The 26,481-nt window shown below is 46.7% G+C and overlaps 1 protein-coding gene across 3 annotated transcripts; it reads left to right on the top strand.

The window, feature by feature from the left end:
* The first annotated feature begins 3,988 nt into the window (after positions 1-3,988).
* Positions 3,989-15,842, top strand: LOC129859009 (semaphorin-5A-like). 3 transcript variants are annotated; one of them, XR_008760121.1, is made up of 6 exons: positions 3,989-4,161; positions 4,532-4,687; positions 6,791-6,835; positions 9,112-9,323; positions 11,362-11,595; positions 14,387-14,474. XR_008760121.1 is itself a non-coding variant. In XM_055928304.1 (5 exons), the coding sequence occupies exons 1-5, from the start codon at positions 4,026-4,028 to the stop codon at positions 14,504-14,506; spliced, it is 669 nt and encodes a 222-aa protein (XP_055784279.1). In that variant the 5' UTR covers positions 3,989-4,025; the 3' UTR covers positions 14,507-15,842. The 3 variants fall into 3 exon arrangements, 1 of the variants encoding a protein (XP_055784279.1); XR_008760122.1 differs by having other exon boundaries at positions 11,362-11,586; positions 14,387-14,473; XM_055928304.1 differs by lacking the exon at positions 11,362-11,595 and having other exon boundaries at positions 14,387-15,842.
* The last annotated feature ends 10,639 nt before the right edge of the window (positions 15,843-26,481 follow it).

Below are 26,481 nucleotides of genomic sequence, written 5' to 3'. Positions count from 1 at the left end.
TGTCATTAAAGTCAATTGAATTGAATTGAATTGAATTGAGAGGAGAGAGAGAGAGATAAAAAAAAAATGTATAATATCTACATCACTTGCTTTGGCAATGTTAACACATGTTTCCCATGCCAATAAAGCCCCTTGAATTGAATTGAATTGAATTGCGAGAGAGAGAGAGAGAGAGAGAGAGAGAGAGAGAGAGAGAGAGAGAGAGAGAGAGAGAGAGAGAGAGAGAGAGAGAGAGAGAGAGAAAAGTTATGTCTGACATCCGTCTGGTTTTTGAAACAAATGAATCTTTCCTGGTTTTCCACGGCAGCCGGTCGAGATGAGACTATCCGTCAAGCACGGGAAGGAATCGACTTATGTGTCAGTTTACGATAGAGAAATTGCACAGAGATGACAAAACCAGGGCAAACTTCAATTACCCCCCAGCCAGCACCTTACAGGCCGAGCTGTTTCAAACCAATTCTGAAATTGTCCGGAAAATATACATTTCTCATCAGATGAAGTCAAAAGATTTTGTTCCAAGTGATTGCTGAGAGACCTTCATTTTTTGGGGAGGTACTTGGACAAAGATAGAACAGCACAATGAGATGTTTTTCTGATCCTGACATGTCGTTGAGACATTACAGTTCTTGGACAAAGCAAAAAGTGCACAATGAGAGTTTGTACTTGTCCTGTTGCCAAGACGTTACTGTATTCTGAAAGGTTGTGTTAGATTTTTTGTTTGGTCTCTTGTTTGATTCCTGGAGGCGTTTTATGTTACCATGTTTACACTTGTTTTAATAAGCATGAGGACTCTTCTCTCTCTCTCTCTGTGTGTGTGTGTGTGTGTGTGTGTGTGTGTGTGTGTGTGTGTGTGTGTGTGTGTGTGTGTGTGTGTGTGTGTGTGTGTGTGTGTGTGTGTGTGTGTGTGTGTGTGTGTGTGTGTGTGTGTGTGTGTGTGTGTGTGTGTGTGTGTCTAGTTCAGACGTGACAGCTAGCAGGTTTTGTTTCATCCAGATGCTAAAACAGCCCCCTCCTGAACCCACTCATCTCCTCCCCCCTCCCTCCATACTCTCCTGTCCTCCCTCCTCCCTCCATATTATGTCCTCCCCCCTCCCTCCATACTCTCCTGTCCTCCCCCCTCCCTCCATATTATCTCCTCCCCCCTCCCTCCATACTCTCCTGTCCTCCCCCCTCCCTCCATACTCTCCTCTCCTCCCCCCCTCCCTCCATACTCTCCTGTCCTCCCTCCTCCCTCCATATTATGTCCTCCCCCCTCCCTCCATACTCTCCTGTCCTCCCCCCTCACTCCATATTATCTCCTCCCCCCTCCCTCCATACTCTCCTGTCCTCCCCCCTCCCTCCATACTCTCCTCTCCTCCCCCCTCCCTCCATACTCTCCTGTCCTCCCTCCTCCCTCCATATTATCTCCTCCCCCCTCCCTCCATACTCTCCTGTCCTCCCTCCTCCCTCCATATTATCTCCTCCCCCCTCCCTCCATACTCTCCTGTCCTCCCCCCTCCCTCCATACTCTCCTGTCCTCCCCCCTCCCTCCATACTCTCCTGTCCTCCCCCCTCCCTCCATACTCTCCTCTCCTCCCCCCTCCCTCCATACTCTCCTCTCCTCCCCCCTCCCTCCATACTCTCCTGTCCTCCCTCCTCCCTCCATATTATCTCCTCCCCCCTCCCTCCGTACTCTCCTGTCCTCCCCCTCCCTCCATACTCTCCTGTCCTCCCCCCTCCCTCCATACTCTCCTCTCCTCCCCCCTGCCTCCATACACTCCTCTCCTCTCCTCCCCCCTCCCTCCATACTCTCCTCTCCTCCCCCCTCCCTCTATACACTCCTCTCCTCTCCTCCCCCCTCCCTCCATACTCTCCTCCCCCTCCCTCCATACTCTCCTCTCCTCCCTCCTCCCTCCATACTCTCCTCTCCCCTCCCTCCATACTCTCCTCCCCCCTCCCTTCATACTCTCCTCTCCTCCCTCCTCCCTCCATACTCTCCTCTCCCCTCCCTCCATACTCTCCTCTCCTCCCCCCTCCCTCCATACTCTCCTCTCCTCCCTCCTTCCTCCATATTATCTCCTCCCCCCTCCCTCCATACTCTCCTCTCCTCCCCCCTCCCTCCATACTCTCCTCTCCTCCCTCCTCCCTCCATATTATCTCCTCCCCCCTCCCTCCATACTCTCCTCTCCTCCCTCCTCCCTCCATATTATCTCCTCCCCCCTCCCTCCATACTCTCCTGTCCTCCCCCCTCCCTCCATACTCTCCTCTCCTCCCTCCTCCCTCCATATTATCTCCTCCTCTCCTCCTGGCTCCCTCTACTCTTTTGTGGTTGCGTTTGTAAAATCACTAGAGAAGCCAGGGGGAAAAAAGCCCTATTACAACCTATGTGTTGTGATAATTGCCTTGTGTTCTCTATAACCTGGTAGTTCATATGCCTTGCGACCGTGATATATAGGCCTAAAAGCTGAGACAATTAGGAGACACAGTGGCAGATTAAATCAAACCACACTTTTGTTTCATCACAAAACCGGAGAGCAACCTCTGTCCGGTGAACAATGGTTTTAATAAGCATGAGGACTTCTCTCTCTCTCTCTCTCTGTGTGTGTGTGTGTGTGTGTGTGTGTGTGTGTGTGTGTGTGTGTGTGTGTGTGTGTGTGTGTGTGTGTGTGTGTGTGTGTGTGTGTGTGTGTGTGTGTGTGTGTGTGTGTGTGTGTGTGCGCACGTTCGTGCAAGTAGAGAAACAATGTCACCTTACCCTACTTGTAGAGAAACGCCAATGACATCCTCTTCTGTCATGTTGACTTAATGGTCTGTCACTCTGTCATACAGTACACGCTTTTAGTTTTTTGTCCTAGGCTACCTGGCTAAAATGATTGCTCGCTAGCCCTAACTTCCTTCCATGGGCAACATTAGCTAGTTAACATTAGCCTTCTACATCCAGCTACATGTTACATTTCTCTCAGTCCAGGGGCACAATGTATGAATTAATGGTTGGATCAGAATCGCCGTTATAATCATTGGCCAGTAAAGAGAATTATGTAAAACCACAAGTCCAAATCACTATCTCCATCCATGGCTAATTTAGGAAAGGAGCAATTTTATTTAGCTAGCCACCGGAGGACAACAACACAACGAGATGCAATAATTCAAGATGTTTCTGTCAAATCCAAACTGGCTTCCTTTGACACTTGTTTTTTGGTGTGCCAGAACCATTCCCAGTTGAGCTCACTCAGTTTAGCTCAACGCTGATTGGTTATTATTTTTTTATTTTTTTATCAAGGGAGTCCAAATGCTCGCTGGCTTCCCTTGCATTCAATTCTACAGGTGGCAACAATTTCATACTCTTTATTTATTACCCTTTCTCTCCCCAATTGGTAGTTACAGTCTTGTCCCATCGCTGCAACTCCCGTGCGGACTCGGGAGAGGCGACGGTCGAGAGCCATGCGTCCTCCGAAACACAAACCCGCCAAGCCGCACTGCTTCTTGACACACTGCTCGCTTAACCCGGGGAGCCAGCCGCACCGATGTGTCGGAGGAAACACCGGCCGCCACAAGGAGTCACAAGAGTGCAACGGGACAAGGACATCCCAGCCAGCCAAACCCTCCCCTAACCCCGACAACGCTCATGGATCTCCCGGTCACGGCCGGCTGCGACACAGCCTGGGATCGAACCTGGATCTGTAGTGAAGCCTGAAGCCTTAGACCGCGTCGCCAGTCTTCATGGCTGTTTCGCTCGCTTGGAATCTTTCTCCGGTGACATACATTCAGCCACTTGAATCGAAGGACAATTCTGAAACACAGAGAGACTAAAAAAATATACATGTAAAAATATGTATTTTTACTTATTTTTTTCTTGGTCATTTTTTGGGGGGAAGCCTGGTTTCCCTTGGCAACCATGAATACACTCCACTGACAGGAACACACACACATGTGTACACATATTCACGTAGATATACACACCAATCTCTTGTCCTCCACAACACCTGTCTCCCTCTCTCTCCTGCTGTGTAGTGGATGGTAGCTGGTCGTGCTGGTCTGGCTGGTCTATGTGTTCAGTGACGTGTGGAGGGGGACACTATACGAGGACGCGCACCTGCAACAACCCCCCACCAGGCTATGGAGGAGATATATGTCTGGGACTACACACTGAAGAGGCTCTCTGTAACATACAATCATGTCCAGGTACACACACATACACACACACAGTCACACACACACACACACACACACGTCACACACACAGTCACCCACACACAGACACACACACACGCACACACACGCGCGCGCACACACACACACGCACACGCACACGCACACGCACGCACACACACACACACGCACACGCACGTCACATGCAACCTGCTTTAGTTCCTGTCTGTCTACTAGCTCTCCTGACAACTCATCATTACAAGTTGTTTTGTCGGTTAGAAACACACTTTACTGCCATTCAATGTTCATAATGATTTGTCTCTTGGCATTTGTTACACAGTTGAATGTAAACGTGTGTACACAGCAGTCCAGTTATAATAATTTGGTTATTTTCTGTCTCCAGAGAGTTGGTCTAACTGGTCCCTATGGTGCCAGTGTGACAGTTCTGGCTCCCAGCTGCGTGTTCGACACTGTAATGTCCTGTTCCCTACTGGAAACCAATGTTCCGGAAATCACACTGAGACCAGGGCCTGCCCACCTGACTCCAACTTTATACCGGGTAATAGAACACACACGCAAGCACGCATGCACACACACACACACACGCACGCACGCACGCACGCATGCACACACACACAGTAACGGTCCTATGTGTGGCTGGTGTAGGGAGTCAGGAGCGCGACAGCAGATATGAGTAATTAAAAAGTACTTTACTCAAAAAATACAAATATACAAGGCAACAATGATAGCCCACAAACACGGACCGAATTACAACAAACAATCACTCACGAACACAACATGGGGAACAGAGGGTTAAATAATAAACAAGTAATTGGTTGAGTGAAGCCAGGTGTGATAAGACAAAGACAGTACAAATGGGAAATGAAAAGTGGATCGGCGGTGGCTAGAAGGCCGGTGACGTCGACCGCCGAACGCCGCCCGAACAAGGAGAGGGACCGACTTTGGCTGAAGTCGTGACACACACACACACACACACACACACACACACACACACACACACACACACACACACACACACACACACACACACACACAAATGTGCAACCAGTTTTTTTAAACTGCATTGTTGGTTACGGGCTCGTAAGGAAGCATTTCACTGTACCTGTTGTTTTTCGGTGCATGTGACTAATACAATTTGACTTGATTTGAGTTGACACATTTATGCATGAACGCACACACACACACACACAGCCCAAGTAGTATTGATGTGTGTCCGGACAGGGATCTCCCTTATTGACAGGGTGTAATGTGAGACACACCAGAACATTGATGTCTACTACACCACTGGATAATTAGACCTCTTACTCTCTCTCTGAGTTCTGAGAGGCTCAATCAAACACACACACACACACGTTGACGTCTCCCGCGTTGACGTCTTCCTCGTTGACGTCTTCCTCGTTGACGTCTCCCTCGTTGACGTCTCCCGCGTTGACGTCTCCCGCGTTGACGTCTCCCTCGTTGACGTCTCCCTCGTTGACGTCTCCCGCGTTGACGTCTCCCTCGTTGACGTCTCCCGCGTTGACGTCTCCCGCGTTGACGTCTCCCGCGTTGACGTCTCCCTCGTTGACGTCTCCCGCGTTGACGTCTCCCTCGTTGACGTCTCCCGCGTTGACGTCTCCCTCGTTGACGTCTCCCGCGTTGACGTCTCCCGCGTTGACGTCTCCCGCGTTGACGTCTCCCGCGTTGACGTCTCCCTCGTTGACGTCTCCCGCGTTGACGTCTCCCGCGTTGACGTCTCCCGCGTTGACGTCTCCCGCGTTGACGTCTCCCGCGTTGACGTCTCCCGCGTTGACGTCTCCCGCGTTGACGTCTCCCGCGTTGACGTCTCCCTCGTTGACGTCTCCCGCGTTGACGTCTCCCGCGTTGACGTCTCCCTCGTTGACGTCTCCCGCGTTGACGTCTTCCGCGTTGACGTCTTCCTCGTTGACGTCTTCCGCGTTGACGTCTTCCGCGTTGACGTCTCCCTCGTTGACGTCTCCCGCGTTGACGTCTCCCGTGTTGACGTCTTCCACATAGTATGAATGGACACTTTGGACTATCTAACACTTAGCGACCCATAGATAATAAAACATTTGAACTTCTTCAAACTGTCTCAACCTTCCCTTTGTAATGTACTCCACGACTGTAGCCTATCTTAGTTGATAAGTGTTCTCCAGTGGCATGACTGTAGCCTATCTTAGTTGATAATTGTTCTCCAGTGGTATGACAGTAACCTATATTAGTTGATAAGTGTTCTCCAGTGGTATGACAGTAACCTATATTAGGGGATAAGTGTGAATCACTTTATTTGTCTGAAACACCAGTGTGTCTAGCTCCTTATCACTAATCTGTTTTAATGGGAATAGGAATAGGAATAGGAATAGTAATGACCATGCCACTCCATCAAGGCTCATTAGAAGAGTCGTGTACTTAATTTCTATTAATGAGGCCTGATACACTACTTATCATTCGCTAGTTATCATGCGCTACTTATCATTCACTACTTACCATAAGCCTCTTCAGGTACCTGCTGATGGACGTCATCATCCTCTGGTTCAGTCTCAATATAATGCTCACACGCGTCCCTCGTATCTATCCCCTTTTCCAGGGTAACAAGTCTGTGCTTCTGTTCATTATCTCTTTTTATCTTCTCTTTTTAAAGAAGTCTCCATCGCTCGTTCCAGTCAGGAGGAGAGAAGATGCGGAGGTAAGAGTGCGTATGTGTTCAATGTAGTGGGATAGTGAGATAATGTAGTGGGATAGTGGGATAATGTAGTGGGATAGTGGGATAATGTAGTGGGATAGTGGGATCATGTAGTGGGATAGTGGGATAATGTAGTGGGATAGTGAGATAATGTAGTGGGATACTGGGATGATGTAGTAAGATAGTGGGATAATGTAGTGGAATATTGAGATAATGTAGTGGGATATTGGGATAATGCAGTGGGATAGTGGGATAATGTGGTGGGATAATGTGGTGGGATATTGAGATAATGTAGTGGGATATCGGGATAATGTGGTGGGATAGCGAGATAATGTAATGGGATAGTGGGATAATGTAGTGGGATAGTGAGATAGTGTAGTGGGATAGTGAGATAATGCTGTGGGATAGTGAGATAATGTAGTGGGATAGTGGGATCATGTAGTGGGATAGTGGGATAATGTCGTGGGATAGTGAGATAATGTAGTGGGATAGTGGGATAATGTATGGGATAGTGGGATAATGTATGGGATAGTGGGATAATGCAGTGGGATAGTGGGACAATGTAGTGGGATAGTGGGATAATGTAGTGGGATAGTGTGTTACTGTAGTGGGATAGTGAGATCATGTAGTGGGAAAGTGAGATAATGTGGTGGGATAGTGGGATAATGTAGTGGGATAGTGAGATCATGTAGTGGGATAGTGAGATAATGTAGTGGGATAGTGGGATAATGAAGTGGGATGGTGAGATAATGTGGTGTGATAGTGGGATAATGTAGTGGGATAGTGGGATACTGTAGTGGGATAGTGAGATAATGTAGTGGGATAGTGAGGTAATGTGGTGGGATAGTGGGATAATTTAGTGGGATAGTGAGATAATGTCGCGGGATAGTGGGATAATGTAGTGGAATATTGGGATAATGTAGTGGGATAGTGTGATACTGTAGTGGGATAGTGAGATAAAGTAATGGGATAGTGAGATAATGTGGTGGGATAGTGGGATAATGTAGTGGGGTAGTGAGATAATGTAGTGGTATAGTGTGATACTGTAGTGGGATAGTGGGATAATGTAGTGGGATAGTGTAGATAGACATGCGGATAGACAATGTAGTGGGTTTTTGAGATAATGTAGTTGGATAGTGGGATAATGTAGTGGGATAATGTGGTGGGATAGTGGGACAATGTAGTGGGATAGTGGGATAATGTAGTGGGATAGTGAGGTAATGTAGTGAGATAATGTAGTTGGATAGTGTAGTGGGATAGTGGGATAATGTAGTGGGATAGTGGGATACTGTAGTGGGATAGTGGGATAATGTAGTGGGATAGTGTGATACTGTAGTGGGATAGTGAGATAATGTAGTGGGATAATGTAGTGGGGTAGTGTGATAATGTAGTGGGATAGTGAGATAATGTAGTGAGATAGTGGGATAATGTAGTGGGATAGTGGGATAATGTAGTGGGATAGTGAGATAATGTAGTGGAATTGTGGGATAATGTATGTGATAGTGGGATAATGTAGTGGGATAGTGAGATAATGTAGTGGGATAATGTAGTGGGATAGTGGGATAATGTGGTGGGATAATGTTGTGTGCTGGTGTGATAATGAAGTGGGATAATGGTGTGTGGTATTGTAATAATGGAATGTGCTAATGTAGTGTGATGGTGTGATAATAAAGTGTGATAATGTCATGTGATAATATGATGTGATGGTGTAATAATGAAGTGTGACATTGTGATAATGCAGTGTGGTAGTGTGATAATGTGGTGTGATAGTGTAATCATGTAGTGTGGTAAAGTGGTGATGTAATGTAATAATGTAGTGTGATAATGTAATGTGCTATTGTGATAATGTAGTGTGATGGTGTGACCGTGTAGCATGATATTGTGATAATGTAGTGTGGTGGCGTGATAATGTGGTGTGATAGCATGATCATGTATTGTGATGTTGTGATAATGCTGTGTTGTATTATGATAATGCAGCACGATAATGTTGTGCTGTGGTGTGATAATGTTATGTGATGTGGGATAATGTTGTGCGGTTGCGTGATAATGTAGTGTGATAGTGTGATAATGTTGTGTGATAATGTAGTGTGATAATGTGATAGCATAATATTTCATGTCGTGTGTAGTGTGATTTTTTGGGGGGGGGATCAATAATGAGCTCATTCACAGTTTCTAATGCGACGCCAGTCTTTGTGCAGACTGCTCATTTTTACCCATAAAACGGTGTTTTACACAAATGTGTTATCATTTAAAGTATTCTCTCTACTTCCCTTCTCCAGATTTCAACGTGTTCCATATGATCGCTGTAGGCCTGAGTAGTTCTATCCTGGGGTGTTTGGTCACCTTACTGGTGTACACCTACTGCCAGCGCTATCAGCAGCAGTCTCACGATGCTACAGTCATCCACCCCATCTCAGCATCACCACTCAACACCTCCATCACCAACCACATCAACAAACTGGACAAATACGACTCGGTGGATGCCATTAAGGTTTGTATACTGACACACTCTGTGTCAGTCTAGGATCACCTATATATATAATTGTTTTATTTAACCTTTATTCTATACCCCTGAGCTGGTATTTTCTTAAAACTGTATTTTTGGTTAAGGGCTTGTAAGTAAGCATTTCACTGTAAGGTCTACACCTGTTGTATTCGGCGCATGTTACAGATCAAATTTAATTTGATTTGGTCTATAGTACTGTAAACCCCTGGGCTGGTTTATAGTACTGTAAACCCCTGGGCTGGTCTATAGTATTGTAAACCACTGGGCTGGTCTATAGTACTGTAAACCCCTGGGCTGGTCTATAGTACTGTAAACCCCTGGGCTGGTCTATAGTACTGTAAACCCCTGGGATGGTCTATAGTACTGTAAACCCCTGGGCTGGTCTATAGTATTGTAAACCCCTGGGCTGGTCTATAGTACTGTAAACTCCTGGTATGGTCTATAGTACTGTAAACCCCTGGGCTAGTCTATAGTACTGTAAACCCCTGGGCTGGTCTATAGTACTGTAAACCCCTGGGCTGGTCTATAGTACTGTAAACCCCTGGGCTGGTCTATATTACTGTAAACCCCTGGGCTAGTCTATAGTACTGTAAACCCCTGGGATGGTCTATAGTACTGTAAACCCCTGGGCTGGTCTATAGTACTGTAAACCCCTGGGCTAGTCTATAGTACTGTAAACCCCTGGGCTGGTCTATAGTACTGTAAACCCCTGGGCTGGTCTATAGTACTATAAACCCATGGGATGGTCTATAGTACTGTAAACCCCTGGGCTAGTCTATAGTACTGTAAACCCCTGGGCTAGTCTATAGTATTGTAAACCCCTGGGCTGGTCTATAGTACTGTAAACCCCTGGGCTAGTCTATAGTACTGTAAACCCCTGGGCTAGTCTATAGTACTGTAAACCCCTGGGCTCGTCTATAGTACTGTAAACCCCTGGGATGGTCTATAGTACTGTAAACCCCTGGGCTAGTCTATAGTACTGTAAACCCCTGGGCTGGTCTATAGTATTGTAGCTCATCTTTACTTGTGTGTGGGTGGTCCTGCATCTACTCTGTGTGACTGCACTGTTCTGTGTCTATAGCCATTTAGATGTACACTGCTTTCTCATAAGTTACTAACAAAATGTACATAGTATCACAATGTACATAACTTAGGTGACTAAATCGGGGTGAATAGGTTCCAGGTCTTCGTGTTTAATAACAGTAGGAACCTCCTGATTTAAATAAATAATACATCAATAATATTAGTTAGTTATATTTTCTCTGACCAGATTTCTGTTGACACAAGGCTTGGTTTGGAAAGTCAATAGGTTACGAAGTTGAGCCATTATTTTATACGAGTTAACGTATTGAGTTAGTCTAGTGAGTTAGCCTATTGAGTTAGTGTAATAAATACCATTTATATCTCATTATCAACAGTTAGTCTAGCGAGTTAGCCTATTATGTTAGTCTAGCGAGTTACCGTATTGAGTTAGTCTAGCGAGTGTGGACAGAGAGCTGACTTTCAGAAGAGTATCCATCTTCTATAAATGACTGAACAGACACACTGTCTAAAGTGAATGTATTCTCTGGCGCAGAACTAATGTCTTGGAATGCAGTTTTCATAGCAGAATAAAGATTTGAGAAGTGTCCATCTATCATGTAATTAGAGTCTGGTGTGTGAGTGGAATCCAGTTTGCAGCTATGGATAGAGGAAAATGAATATGGACAATGCTTATTTGGCTCAGTGAAAAACTCAAAAAGAGTCTTTATTCTGCCTCAGTCTTTACTCTTGTTTAATAGCTGGGTTGTACTTTTGAATAAACATATAACATCTTCATCATTTAGGTAAGCTCTGAAAGATGAGTGCCATTGAGACAAAGGCAGTGAGTTTAGCTGAAATATTGTCATTTTGAATGACGCGTAGTGTGTCCTACCTTATAGAGGGCATAGGATGATCATGTGGTCCCCTGGGTACAGTAGAACTTAGTCATCCATTGTGGATCCAGTAAGGATGACTCTTGCCCGTTCCTCTCCTCCCGCAGCCCGATGTGTCTGTACTCTTGACCCTGGACGACCCCGGCATGTGCCAGCCTCTGTCTACTAACATGGGTGTGTCCATGCGTGGCTTGGAGATTTTCTACTAACTTTCTACTGACTTCTGACCTCTACAACATCCCGCCTCTTGACCCACCTCCTAGCCTATCAACAACCTCCTTCCACTTCCTCTTCCTCTCCACCGTGCCCCCACTTCCTGTGGTGCTTCCTGTGTGCGTCAGGTCGGGGTAGACTCAGTTTCTCTGTCATTGCTCAGGAATCCCATTCTTTCATACTCATCTCATAGGGCCAGGGGAAGGCAACTGCGGTCCTCGAGAGCCGTAATGTCTGCTGGTTTTCTCTTCTCTCTCTGGCACTTAGTCAGTAGCTTTGCTGCTTTTAGGATAGCTCAACTCTCATCCATCGCGCTTCACTTTGTTCAGGCTTTTAATTGATCCATTCATGTTGATCAATTGGTTGATTGATCCGAGAGTGCGCTCACCTGGTCTCCCAGGTCTGGATCAGCTGGTCTCCCAGGTCTGGATCAGCTAGTCTCCCTGGTCTGGATCAGCTGGTCTCCCTGGTCTAGATCAGCTGGTCTCCCTGGTCTAGATCAGCTAGTCTCCCTGGTCTGGATCAGCTGGTCTCCCAGGTCTAGATCAGCTGGTTTCCCAGGTCTGGATCAGCTAGTCTCCCAGGTCTGGATCAGCTGGTCTCCCTGGTCTGGATCAGTTGGTCTCCCTGGTCTAGATCAGCTGGTCTCCCAGGTCTAGATCAGCTGGTTTCCCAGGTCTGGATCAGCTAGTCTCCCAGGTCTGGATCAGCTGGTCTCCCTGGTCTGGATCAGTTGGTCTCCCTGGTCTAGATCAGCTGGTCTCCCAGGTCTGGATCAGCTGGTCTCCCAGGTCTAGATCAGCTGGTCTCCCTGGTCTAGATCAGCTGGTCTCCCAGGTCTGGATCAGCTGGTCTCTCAGGTCTGGATCAGCTGGTCTCCCAGGTCTAGATCAGCTGGTCTCCCTGGTCTAGATCAGCTGGTCTCCCAGGTCTGGATCTGAAGGAAATAATGAAAACCAGCAGACATTGTGACTTCTAGGAACCGGAGTTGTCCACCCCTGCCATTGGATTACCCATAGACTTTTGAGAAGGCAGTGTATTTTCCACTCATCTCTTTCCGTTCTGAAACGTCCGCCATGTTCTGACACCTTTCATTTGCATGTGTTGGTTTTTCAATTTTCTGTCTTCCCCTTTATTTCCCTGTCTGATTAGTTCTGTTTGGTTTCTAATGTGATGGGTTACCATGGAGAAAGAGAACTTGCTGTAAACTCATTTCATTTTCTCCGTAGCTGTCTGCTTTCTCTCTCTATCTCTAATGCCACCCAACTGTTCAACAGCTTTTGTTGAACTGCACTAAAAACACTATAAAGTCAGATTGGAAGAGGCCTGGTTCATTTCTGAGTTCAGCCATGGGGCCACTAAGAGATACTAGATATTACAGTTTTAGACTGATTTGGGCTTTTAAGAAATTAAGGTGAACATAAAATGGGTAGTTTATTCCATTTTAGACATGGAAATTGTCTTTTTAGACTCAACTAATAACACATTATTTGGACATTGAGTTATGTTTGTCGGTCACTCAATGCAAGTCATGAAAATGTAATGGGGATAGAATAATATTATATGTGCTCAGCGTTCACATCTCCCGTGAGTTCATATACGGATCCATCAATCAAGAACAAAACGCAGCGTCATCAACTGCTGAATTATTCCGCTTCCAGGGACTTTCAGAGTAGATTTATCTAGGACCGAGATGATACCAGTATCGCAATACTCGTTACTAGCTTGGCATTTAAACAAAACACAAAGCAGATTTAACTTCTTTAGGAAAACAGCCCTAATGTTGGAAACAAACATCATTATATTTTCACCTCGAGTCACATGGATTTATTTTCCAAGCTATAGCACACAACATTTTACATACAGCAGGTTTTTAAAGGACCAAAGAGTTTGTATCGTCACAGCCTTACACCTCATTGACAAGTTTATGAGACAGAGGGACGCACATCAATTAAACAACCTGCTGAGGTTGTACTCCCCTCAGAGTTCTGAACTCACAGAACCGTATGGTATCTTCACAGAACCACACGGCATCTTCACAGACCCATACGGCATCTTCACAGACCCATACGGTATCTTCACAGACCCATACGGTATCTTCACAGAACCATAGAGAAGGGCAGAACAGAGATACCCTGTGGCGCTTCCTTATTTTCTGACTTGATTAATCACTCACAGGCTGATGTGGAGACATTAGAGATGAGATCAGTAGACTATGGTTTCTCACCATAACACACTGTACTTCCTCAGTGGTTATCATTGTTGCCAGCCTGTTGGTATTGTCAATGTTCTGACTTTGTTCTTTGAGATGGTATGCTTCATTCATGTAGTGACCTCCCATTGATTGTTATGTTGTTGCTCCAAGGATTATTTTCCTGTTGGATACATTCCCTTAAGCTTCAGCTTTCATTAGCCATTTAGACTGAATCATCATATTAAACTGGGTGGTTCGAGCCCAAAATGCTGATTGGCTGACAGCCGTGGTATACGGCCTGATATACCACGGCTGTCAGCCAATCAGCATTTTGGGCTCGAAACCATATACCACGGATATGACAAAACATGTATTTTTACTGTTCTAATTACGTTGGTAACCAGTTTATAATAGCAATAATGCGCCTCTGGGGTTTGTGGTATATGGCCGCGTTGCGTCGTGCTTAAGAACAGCCCTTAGCCGTGGTATATTGGCCATATACCACACCCCCTCGGGCCTTATTGCTTAATTATACCATGGTGTTTCAATACAGTTGACACTGACGCTCTCTCCTCTCTCTGTGTCTCATCCTCTTCCACTTCCTCATCCTCTTCCTTTTTCCCTCTTCATCATCATCTTCATCACCCTCTTCCTCTCCCTCATCCTCTTCCTCATCCTCTTTCTCTTCCTCTTCCTATTCTTCATTCTCTCTCTGTCCTTCACAGGCTTTCAATAAGAACAACCTGATTCTGGAGGAAAGAAATAAGTACTTCAACCCCCAGCTAGCCGGGAAGACTTACACCAATTCATACTTCACTGACCTCAACACTTACGATGACTATTAACCCTTTGTTGGGCTACAGCACCGGGGATACACACCCTTGTGCAGAAAACAAACCCACACCACTCGTTATGACAATGTCCTATATTTTTCCACTTCGTAATGAAATCTATGACATTTTATGTGGGACCCTTCCTCTCTGGGACCCATTGGCAGCTGCCATCCAATCAAATTACAGCCACACAGCGATGTCATCGAAGGGACAGGCCCACTTCCCCTCATGTGCTCGGCTGGGGTTCACCCGGGAAAGTTCTAGTTTGGAAATAAAAAATCAACAACAACAACAAGATCTTGACTTGATTCCCACGAACATGGAAACAACTGCAATTTCGATTTTCATTGGAGGAAGGGAGAGAAGAAAAAGGAAACTCGAAGAGCTTTCTGAATGGGAAGGACCCTGCTGTGATTTCCTGTAAACTCTCTGGTTCCAGAACTGTGTCGGTTCCAGGGAAGAAAACAACCCAACTGCTTTGCATGATTTTATCTGTCACTCTGTTCAGTTTTGCATGGTTGGTAGCGGTTCAGGGCTTGAGGCCTTGCAGGCAGGCAGGCAGGCAGGCGGGCCAATCACTGTACGCTGTGCTAGTGCCCTACAGAGGACCCCAAAGGGGTGGCGTTAGTTATGCCTGATGAATTTGATCCAACTAAAATGCTCAACGGTAGATAGTCAAGTGCTTAGCGTACCCAGAGTAGCTGTCACTCAATAGCTACCACAAGTTGTTATGGATTTAAACCAATTACAACTCTGCATTATTGTAGACTTTTGTTAAACCGATCTTGTTCTATACCGTCTACCGTTGAGTAACTAAAATACTAGTCCTTTTGTCAAAAGAGGGGGCTGGTTATTCAAATAAAGACAGCTATCTATCAGGATGTAGATATTTTAGAGATGTGTCCAGGTTTCTTTCTCTTACGGGGCTGGCGTTGGTGTAGCAGTTAGCGGTGGTTGAGATATCAGTGTATAATCTTTCTTGCTTTTTGTTGATGTTATTGTACAGTAAGCTCATTTGGAAGCATATTTCTCTGTGTCTTTATAGGTCCATTTACTCAATGTCAGTGTTAAAATCAATACTTTTCTTTGTTACGGCAAAGAAATGAAATTTGAGAAGAAGAAATTGCCCGGGAATATAGAAGTAGATCATGTTCAAACTGTCATCATACTTGTTCATATTTTTTTTACATTTGTAGTACTTTTCAAGGTGAAACATCTCTCTTTCGTTTAAAGATGTACATCCATATTCAGTACGTCGATTTCTTCAATGTTTTCAATTGTAACAATTTTTTTTTTTTTACGTTTGCTTGTTCTATTGTGGATAAATAAAATAAAAACGCTTCGTATACCTCAGGGTTGTCAATGTCTACACCAACTAACCAAACCACACTCTAACATCGAAGAACAGTACTTACTGTTGGCAGAGCTATGTGAATCAATCAAGACCACGGTAATACTCTTTTAGCCTTTGCAAGATTCATTAACAGGTCCATAGTGATGAATGGCATCAGCAGCGATGGAAGGATATGTGAAGGATGCAGAAAGCGGGTGGTTAGGTCTAATTGGTCTACAGTATATGACGTGGCGAAGCACAGCAGTGTTATCCTCCATCAACCTTAAACCTGACGGGCCATCTGTGTGCAAAGGGTAATGCAATGTGTATGTGTGTTATTAATCATCTCCGTCAGTGGGCCCCTTATGGTGAGAGTGCTGATCCAGCCAGAATCGATTCTGACCCGGGAGAATCAATCTCAGTTTACCTTGACTCCACTTTACCTCAGAGAAAGATGGAGCTGGGCATCTCGGGGCCCTACACAACTCCAGCTGCACTTTTTGGGTGTCTGGAGGATGGCTCCAAGGTTGTATGGGGGCAGTGTGTAAGGGTGTGTTTGAGTTGTACAGTCGTCATGGTTTCACTTGATGCTACAGCTACACACACTTCAATACACTTGCGGGATGCAGAGAGAATATTGTAATGAGCTATGGCTATTCACATTGGTAAAATAACACTGATAGAGCTTTCCTCAGTGATTCCATTTCTCACAATAGCCTGCCTACTCTGTTGGCTCTTGGACAGTTTGATCTATGTGGCACATAGTTAGTCAGACACATGTGGCATTCCCCAGGTCAGCCTCTGTCAGCACTGTGGACCCACACTGACATTAGTCCTGTGGACCCACATTGACATTAGCCCTGTGGACCCACACTGACATTAGCCCTGTGGACCCACATTGACATTAACCCTGTGGACCCACATTGACATTAGCCCTGTGGACCCACATTGATATTAGCCCTGTGGACCCACACTAGCCCTGTGGACCCACACTGACATTAACCCTGTGGACCCACATTGACATTAGCCCTGTGGAACCACACTAGCCCTGTGGACCCACACTGACATTAGTCCTGTGGACCCACATTGACATTAGCCCTGTGGACCCACATTGACATTAGCCCTGTGGACCCACATTGACATTAGCCCTGTGGACCCACATTGACATTAGCCCTGTGGACCCACACTGACATTAGCCCTGTGGACCCACACTGACATTAACCCTGTGGACCCACACTGACATTAACCCTGTGGACCCACATTGACATTAGCCCTGTGGACTCACACTGACATTAGCCCTGTGGACCCACATTGACATTAGCCCTGTGGACCCACATTGGCATTAACCCTGTGGACCCACACTGACATTAGCCCTGTGGACCCACATTGACATTAACCCTGTGGACCCACATTGACATTAACCCTGTGGACCCACATTGACATTAACCCTGTGGACCCACACTGACATTAACCCTGTGGACCCACATTGACATTAGTCTCAGTCTCACAAGTTCACAGGTCAGGACTTGGCCTCATAGTGTGCCATATTATACGTAGGACCAGACAAAGAAGTTAACGAATAAACACCATCCCCTCTATATCTGTCTCTATCTCCTCTTTCCAAATACTAAATGTGTAACCGTTATTTAACTAGGCAAGTCAGTTAAGAACAAATTATTATTTACAATGACGGACTACCGGGGAACTACCAGGAACCTTGTTCACGGGCAGAACAACAGATTTTGTACATTGTCAACTCAGGGATGCGATCCAGCGACCTTTCAGTTACTGGCCCAACGTTCTAACCACTAGGCTACCTGCTGCCCCAAATACACTAGAGGGTATTCTGTTAGATGGGATTACACACCTCTTCCGGTATACCTAATGTGGGTGTTTGCACGAGGCCTGTGAGTTACAAACAGAGAGAGTGAGTTACATTGTTCCTGTCGTAGACTGACATAGCATGGATGTTCCATTTAGCCATACTCCTCCCTAAGGAGTTCTCCTCTCTCATTCACATTTACATCAGAACAATCCGGAACCTCCTCAGAAGACACAGGCCCATTCATTCTAACAGGACTTTTCTATAATAAATGTTCCACTTCAAAGTTACGATCCTCTCTGAGTAGCAACAAAAGGGTTGGTTCTAGTGTTGCAATAGTTGACCTGAGTGTTTGTCTGGTTGGAAAACTTGATATGAGCAGATGTCAGGCAGAAAGGCCCCGGGTATGGGCACTCATAAAGTGTAGGAGCCTTCTGAGGCTGTATTATAGTGGAAAAGAAACTCCGATTTTGATCCCTGTCAGATGGATTCTCAGGGCAGGGTTAGAGGTCCAGTAACCATTTGGGTGATGCCCACAGCAGTCAACCTGGAGAGAAAACAGGCTAATCTCACTATAGACTACACACACACACACACACACCAGACTGACAGCATCCCATCCCAGCATCGAGACAACGTCAGCCACATGTACACCAGAATCTACAAGAGCCCTTCCAGACATCTCTCTCTCTCTCTCTCTCTCTCTCTCTCTCTCTCTCTCTCTCTCTCTCTCTCTCTCTCTCTCTCTCTCTCTCTCTCTCTCTCTCTCTCTCTCCCTCTCCCTCTCCCTCTCCCTCTCCCTCTCCCTCTCTCTGACATTAGCAAGACAGCATGCAGATAGCCTGAGAATCATAGGAGACAGAATTAGAGTCGGATTAGAGGGATGTGCTTTTGCATCTAAAACAGACACAGTGGGCATGGCAACATTAGACTGTGCTTCTCCCCACTGAGGAGAGCTATGAATATTTAAACATGAAGTGGGCACATTGCTTCTATAAATCCTCAATTACACAGCTTATGTATAGCTGCTACCAACGTGACAAAGTGACAACGTTAGACCCTACTGATTAACCTAGTAATTCATCTGAGCGTAAGAGGGTGAGGGGTTTGACAAAACACTTGATTATAGGACACTCTCAAGCTACGATGGTGCTGAATACGGATGAAGGCCAGGTAATGTCATGAAATAGACCTACTGTACTGACTCTGTTTTGTGTGTATACTGGTTTCCGTTAACCCATAGACCAACTGTATAAACGGGCCTCCGGATAATATCTCCTGGGTTCAGTCAAGCTACAGCTGATTGGGTCACAGAGGGTGAAAGGTAGAGGGAAGGGGGTGATGAGAGAAAGAGAAGGGGGTGATGAGAGAGAGAGGGAGAGAAGGGGGTGATGTGAGAGAGGGAGAGAAGGCTGGATGAGAGAGGGGTAGAGAAGGGGTGATGAGAGAGAGAGAAGGGGTGATGAGAGAGAGAAGGGGGTGATGAGAGAGAGAGGGAGAGAAGGGGTGATAAGAGGGAGAGAAGGGGTGATGAGAGAGAGGGAGAGAAGGGGTGATAAGAGGGAGAGAAGGGGGTGATGAGAGAGGGGTAGAGAAGGGGTGATGGGAGAGGGGTAGAGAAGGGGTGATGAGAGAGGGGTAGAGAAGGGGTGATGAGAGAGGGGTAGAGAAGGGGTGATAAGAGGGAGAGAAGGGGTGATGAGAGAGGGGTAGAGAAGGGGTGATGAGAGAGGGGTAGAGAAGGGGTGATAAGAGGGAGAGAAGGGGTGATGAGAGAGAGGGAGAGAAGGGGTGATAAGAGGGAGAGAAGGGGGTGATGAGAGAGAGGGGGAGAAGGGGTGATGGGAGAGAAGGGGTGATGAGAGAGGGAGAGAAGGGGGTGATGAGATAGAGAGAAGGGGGTGATGAGAGAGAGGGAGAGAAGGGGGTGATATGAGAGAGAGAGAGAGAGAAGGGGTGATGAAAGAGGGAGAGGGGTGATGAGAGGGATAGAAGGTGTGATGAGAGAGAGAAGGGGTGATGAGAGAGTGAGAGAAGGGGTGATACGAGAGAGAGCGAGAGAAAGGGTGATGAGAGAGGGAGAGAAGGGGGTGATGAAAGAGGGAGAGGGGTGATGAGAGGGATAGAAGGTGTGATGAGAGAGAGAAGGGGTGATGAGAGAGTGAGAGAAGGGGTGATACGAGAGAGAGAAGGGGTGATGAGAGAGGGAGAGAAGGGGGTGATGAGAGGGAGAGAAGGAGGTGATGAGAGAGAGGGGGAGAAGGGGGTGATACGAGAGAGAGGGAGAGAAGGGGTGATGAGAGAGAGAGAGAGAAAGGGTAATGAGAGAGGGAGAGAAGGGGGTGATGAGAGAGAGAGAGAGAAAGGGTAATGAGAGAGGGAGAGAAGGGGGTGATGAGAGAGAGAGAGAGAAAGGGTAATGAGAGAGGGAGAGGAGGTGATGAGAGAGGGAAAGAAGGGGTGATAGGAGAGAAGAGGTGATGAGAGAGAGAGGGAGAGAAGGGGTGATGAGAGAGGGGTAGAGAAGGGGTGATGAGAGAGGGAGAGAAGGAGGTGATGAGAGAGAGGGAAAGAAGGGGTGATAGGAGAGAAGAGGTGATGAGAGAGAGAGGGAGAGAAGGGGTGATGAGAGAGGGGTAGAGAAGGGGTGATGAGAGAGGGGTAGAGAAGGGGTGATGAGCGAGGGGTAGAGAAGGGGTGATGAGAGAGGGGTCAACCCATTCATCCCACTGACAGCTGTTACCAATGTCCCTTACCAAGATGACGGATATGACTGTGGTCTAGTTTCCTGTGACCATTGAAAGCCCTCTATCCCCAGTGATCACTCCCACTTCCTCTCTATCCTACAGTATAGGGAGAAGCAGGCATGGTCTGGTCTGACAGCAGAGCTAAGGGAGATCTGGGAGGGCAGATAAACAGGGCCCTGGCTGGGTCTTAATAGGTTCTCTCTGCCAACTAGGGAAATAGATATCACCATTGACGTTCTACGGCAGCTGGAGTGTTGATCAGCACCATAGACGTCCGTGCCAATTGGACGAGAGAGAGATATCATAGACGTCCGTGCCAACCAAAGGATGGGATTGACAGACACTACCACAGAAGTCCATGCCAGTTGGAGGATAGGATAGATGCCACTATAGACGTCGACCCAAGACATCCAGTCCTCCAGGTGCCTCGACAGTCCCAGAGTGCAGATGCAGGAAGGCACGGGATGCAGAGAAGATGCCAGTTCCCCTGTAACACCCTCCAGTCAAAATCTATTGACACCTTCAGGTACAACACCTCCCCTTAGAAAACACAGCTCATTCAGCTCATTGAAAGCTGGTACTGATGTCCCCTGCCAAGATGGCGGATGCAACTGGGGTCCAAGTTCCTTTGACCTTCAATGGGAGCCCTCTAAGTAACTCCCTATTTTCTCTCTATTCTATCCTCTCTCCTCCCTTGTTCACCTTTACAGGAAGACATCTGGACAATAAGGTAGAGTACAATCTCTCTCCCTCACTGTCCCTCCCTCTCCCTCTCCCTCTACCCTCTCTGACAGATTTTCCACAAATAGGTTCTGATCCGGTTCATCAAAGCCAGCTGCACTGGGCTTATTCCCCTCATTGATATTCCCCTTATTCAGCCTCTCAGTGTCTGAGCAGGGACACATGGATCACAACAGATGTGTTCTATATCCGTGGCATAACGACGGCACATTTCTGAGTATGAATAAGCCTTTTGAGGAGGGTTTACAGGGACATTGATGTGCATCCAACTATCTGCTCAGTGGACATGGAGAAGATAAGATTCACACTCTCTTTCTTGATTGACATGATCAGCTGTGGATACTTCCTTCGGCTGATGAATGACATAATGTTGGTTTATGACCAGGCATTGGGAATTCAGCGGTACACAGTATGTTATGGAACTGTTCGGTACGCCCACATACGCACACGTGAACCTCGGAATTATGGTATACCTGGCATTTTCCTGTCATTTCCAAAATGTGCTTTTTTTCTCGCTGCAGACTACACGCACGTTGTACAGTCAGATCCACAGAACCAGACGCGCAGCTTGTGGCCGTTAGGGAGCTCCTGACAAACTTTACTCCACAGCAATGTCTCAAAATGTGGCAACCGCAGTGACCGCAACCCTAACCCTTAAACAACCAATGGATGATTTGCAATGACATCTCCGTAGAAAACCTCCCTAAATGGGCCCCATGAAGAGAGGGGAAACTAAAAAGAAATATTCCCCCAGCTCCAACGTGACAATTGCGAGACGGAGAGAATCAAATTTGTAGAAGCACCATCGTCTTTTAAACCCGCTGTGTGGGAACATGAGGGTAAGAAGACCATAAACAAACAAAGTACAGTCTGCAGGCGATGCTTTGCCACGGTCGGCTACTCGAGTTGAAACACTTCTAGTGAAGTGAAATGTAATTTACGTCGCCATCACTTGGCCATATCCCTTGCAGGTGGAGTTGGAGCAAGGAGAGTCCACTAGTTAGCGAAAACACAACAATCTCTCGCTGCTGCCTTCCAACAACAATTTGCGAAAATTTCAGAATAACATATAAAGAAATAACGACAGCAGTGGGAGTATTCATAGCCAAAGATTTGCAGCCCTATTCGGTGGTTACTGACTTAGGATTTCGTCACCTGATGAAAACATTTTTACCGCGTTACAATGTGCCCCATTTCAGCAAATCAAATCAAAGTTTGTTTGTCACGTACGCCGAATACAACAGGTGTAGACCTTACAGTGAAATGCTTACTTACAGGCTCTAACCAATAGTGCAAAAAAGGTATTAGGTGAACAATAGGTAAGTAAAGAAATAAAACAACAGTAAAAAGACAGGCTATATACAGTAGCGAGGCTATAAAAGTAGCGAGGCTACATACAGACACCGGTTAGTCAGGCTGATTGAGGTAGTATGTACATGTAGATATGGTTAAAGTGACTATGCATATTTGATAAACAGAGAGTAGCAGTAGCGTAAAAGAGGGGTTGGTGGGTGGTGGGTGGCGGGACACAATGCAGATAGCTTTCGTTAGCTAATGTGCGGGGGCACTAGTTGGTCAGCCTAATTGAGGTAGTATGTACATGAATTTATAGTTAAAGTGACTATACATATATGATAAACAGAGAGTAGCAGCAGCGTAAAAGAGTGGTTGGGGGGGGCACACAATGCAAATAGTTCGGGTAGCCATTTGATTACCTGTTCAGGAGTCTTATGGCTTGGGGGTAAAAACTTTTTGTCCTAGACTTGGCACTCCGGTACCGCTTGCCAGGCGGTAGTAGAGAGAACAGTCTATAACTGGGGTGGCTGGGGTCTTTTAGGGCCTTCCTCTGACACCGCCTGGTTTAGAGGTCCTGAATGGCAGGCAGCTTAGCCCCAGTGAGGTACTGGGCCATACACACTACCCTCTGTAGTGCCTTGCGGTCAGAGGCAGAGCAATTGCCGTACCAGGCAGTGATGCAACCAGTCAGAATGCTTTCGATGTTGCAGCTGTAGAACTTTTTGAGGATCTCAGGACCCATGTCAAATCTTTTTAGTTTCCTGAGGGGAATAGGCTTTGTCGTGCCCTCTTCACAACTGTCTTGGTGTGTTTGGACCATTCTAGTTTGTTGTTGATGTGGACACCAAGGAACTGGACGCTCTCAACCTGCTCCAGTAGAGCCCCGTCGATGAGTGCTCAGTCTTTGTTACGTTGAGGGATAGGTTGTTATTCTGGCACCAACCAGCCAGATATCTGGCCTCCTCCCTATAGGCTGTCTCGTCATTGTCGGTCATCAAGCCTACCACTATTGTGTCGTCTGCAAACTTAATGATGGTGTTGGAGTCGTGCCTGGCCATACAGTCGTGGGTGAACAGGGAGTACAGGAGGGGACTGAGCATGCACCCCTGGGGAGCTCCAGTCTTGAGGATCAGCGTGGCAGATGTGTTGCCACCTACCCTCACCACCTAGCCCGTCAGGAAGTCCAGGATCCAGTTGCAGAAGGAGGTGTTTAGTCCCAGGATCCTTAGCTTAGAGATAAGCTTTGAGGGTGCTCTGGTGTTGAAAACTGAGCTGTAGACAAGGAATAGCATTCTCACATAAGTGTTCCTATTGTCCAGATGGGAAAGGGCAGTGTGGAGTGCAATAGAGATTGCGTCATCTGTGGATCTGTTTGGGCGGTATGCAAATTGGAGTGGGTCTAGGGTTTCTGGGATAATAGTGTTGATGTGAGTCATGACCAGCCTTTAAAGCACTTCATGGCTACGGACGTGAGTGCTATGGGTCTGTAGTCATTTAGGCAGGTTGCCTTTGTGTTCTTAGGCACAGGGACCATGGTGGTCTGCTTGAATGATGTTGGTATTAGAGACTCAATCAGGCACATGTTGAAAATGTTAGTGAAGACACCTGCCAGTACATGCCCGGAGCACACGTCCTGGTAACCCGTCGGGCCCTGCAGCCTTGTGTATGTTGACTTGTTTAAAGGTCTTACTCACGTCGGCTACGGAGAGCGTGATCACACAGTCGTCCGGAACAGCTGATGCTCTCATGTATGCCTCAGTGTTGCTTACCTCGAAGCGAAGATAGAAGTGATTTAGCTCGTCTGGTAGGCTTGTGTCACTGGGCAGCTCGCGGCTGTGCTTCTCTTTGCAGTGTGTAATACTTTGCAAGCCTTGCCACATGAGACGAGCGTCGGAGCCGGTGTAGTATGATTCAATCTTAGCCCTGTATTGACGCTTTGCCTGTTTGATAGTTTGTCGCAGGGCAGGGCATAGCAGCGAAGTAATTCCCAAACTCTATGAAAACTGAAAAGGAATTGACACCATTACACTATCTAGCTCTCTCCACTGATAGTTGAACCTCCAGAACAACTCAAAGCTACCTCACTGTGATGGTTCACTATGTACTGGAAGCTACCTCTCAGTGACGGTTCACTATGTACTGGAAGCTACCTCACTCTGATGGTTCACTATGTACTGGAAGCTACCTCTCAGTGACGGTTCACTATGTACTGGAAGCTACCTCTCTGTGATGGTTCACTATGTACTGGTAGCTACCTCTCTGTGATGGTTCACTATGTACTGGAAGCTACCTCACTGTGACGGTTCACTATGTACTGGAAGCTACCTCTCTGTGATGGTTCACTATGTACTGGAAGATACCTCACTGTGACAGTTCACTATGTACTGGAAGATACCTCACTGTGACAGTTCACTATGTACTGGAAGCTACCTCACTGTGACGGTCACAATGTACTGGAAGCTACCTCACTGTGACGGTTCACTATGTACTGGAAGCTACCTCTCTGTGATGGTTCACTATGTACTGGAAGCTACCTCTCTGTGATGGTTCACTATGTACTGGAAGCTACCTCTCTGTGATGGTTCACTATGTACTGGAAGCTACCTCTCAGTGATGGTTCACTATGTACTGGAAGCTACCTCTCAGTGATGGTTCACTATGTACTGGAAGCTACCTCTCTGTGATGGTTCACTATGTACTGGAAGCTACCTCTCTGTGATGGTTCACTATGTACTGGAAGCTACCTCACTGTGACGTTTCACTATGTACTGGAAGCTACCTCTCTGTGATGGTTCACTATGTACTGGAAGCTACCTCTCTGTGATGGTTCACTATGTACTGGAAGCTACCTCACTATGACGTTTCACTATGTACTGGAAGCTACCTCTCAGTGACGGTTCACTATGTACTGGAAGCTACCTCTCTGTGATGGTTCACTATGTACTGGAAGCTACCTCTCTGTGATGGTTCACTATGTACTGGAAGCTACCTCTCAGTGATGGTTCACTATGTACTGGAAGCTACCTCACTGTGACGTTTCACTATGTACTGGAAGCTACCTCTCAGTGACGGTTCACTATGTACTGGAAGCTACCTCTCTGTGATGGTTCACTATGTACTGGTATCTCCCTCTCTGTGATGGTTCACTATGTACTGGAAGCTACCTCACTGTGACCGTTCACTATGTACTGGTAGCTCCCTCTCTGTGATGGTTCACTATGTACTGGAAGCTACCTCTCTGTGATGGTTCACTATTTACTGGAAGCTACCTCTCTGTGATGGTTCACTATGTACTGGAAGCTACCTCTCTGTGATGGTTCACTATGTACTGGAAGCTACCTCTCAGTGATGGTTCACTATGTACTGGAAGCTACCTCACTGTGACGTTTCACTATGTACTGGAAGCTACCTCTCAGTGACGGTTCACTATGTACTGGAAGCTACCTCTCTGTGATGGTTCACTATGTACTGGTAGCTCCCTCTCTGTGATGGTTCACTATGTACTGGAAGCTACCTCACTGTGACCGTTCACTATGTACTGGAAGCTACCTCTCTGTGATGGTTCACTATGTACTGGAAGCTACCTCTCTGTGATGGTTCACTATGTACTGGAAGCTACCTCTCTGTGATGGTTCACTATGTACTGGAAGCTACCTCACTGTGACAGTTCACTATGTACTGGAAGCTACCTCACTGTGACGGTTCACAATGTCCTGGAAGCTACCGCTCTGTGATGGTTCACTATGTACTGGAAGCTACCTCTCTGTGATGGTTCACTATGTACTGGTCTGGGAGATGAAGAGCTACGTGTTGCAAACTCATCCTCTGTATGATACATGTCATACATGTCATACATGCTCACACTTTTCTTAAATATAAAGATACTGAAACCGTACCTTTACCATGGCCCACAAACTGCGACACATATCGAACCGTGGGCCCACTGTACCGTTGCGTCCCTACCAGGCATACAGTGGACCTAGCCATAACCTCAACCCTATTCCTAACCCTAGTTTCATGTCCACACCCCGGCTCAACCCTATCCCTG

This window comes from Salvelinus fontinalis, chromosome 7 (assembly GCF_029448725.1).
Source record: "Salvelinus fontinalis isolate EN_2023a chromosome 7, ASM2944872v1, whole genome shotgun sequence".
Classification (NCBI taxonomy): Eukaryota; Metazoa; Chordata; class Actinopteri; order Salmoniformes; family Salmonidae; genus Salvelinus; species Salvelinus fontinalis.
The sequence above is the reverse complement of the archived record's forward strand: the minus strand, read 5'-3'. Positions and strand labels throughout refer to the sequence as shown.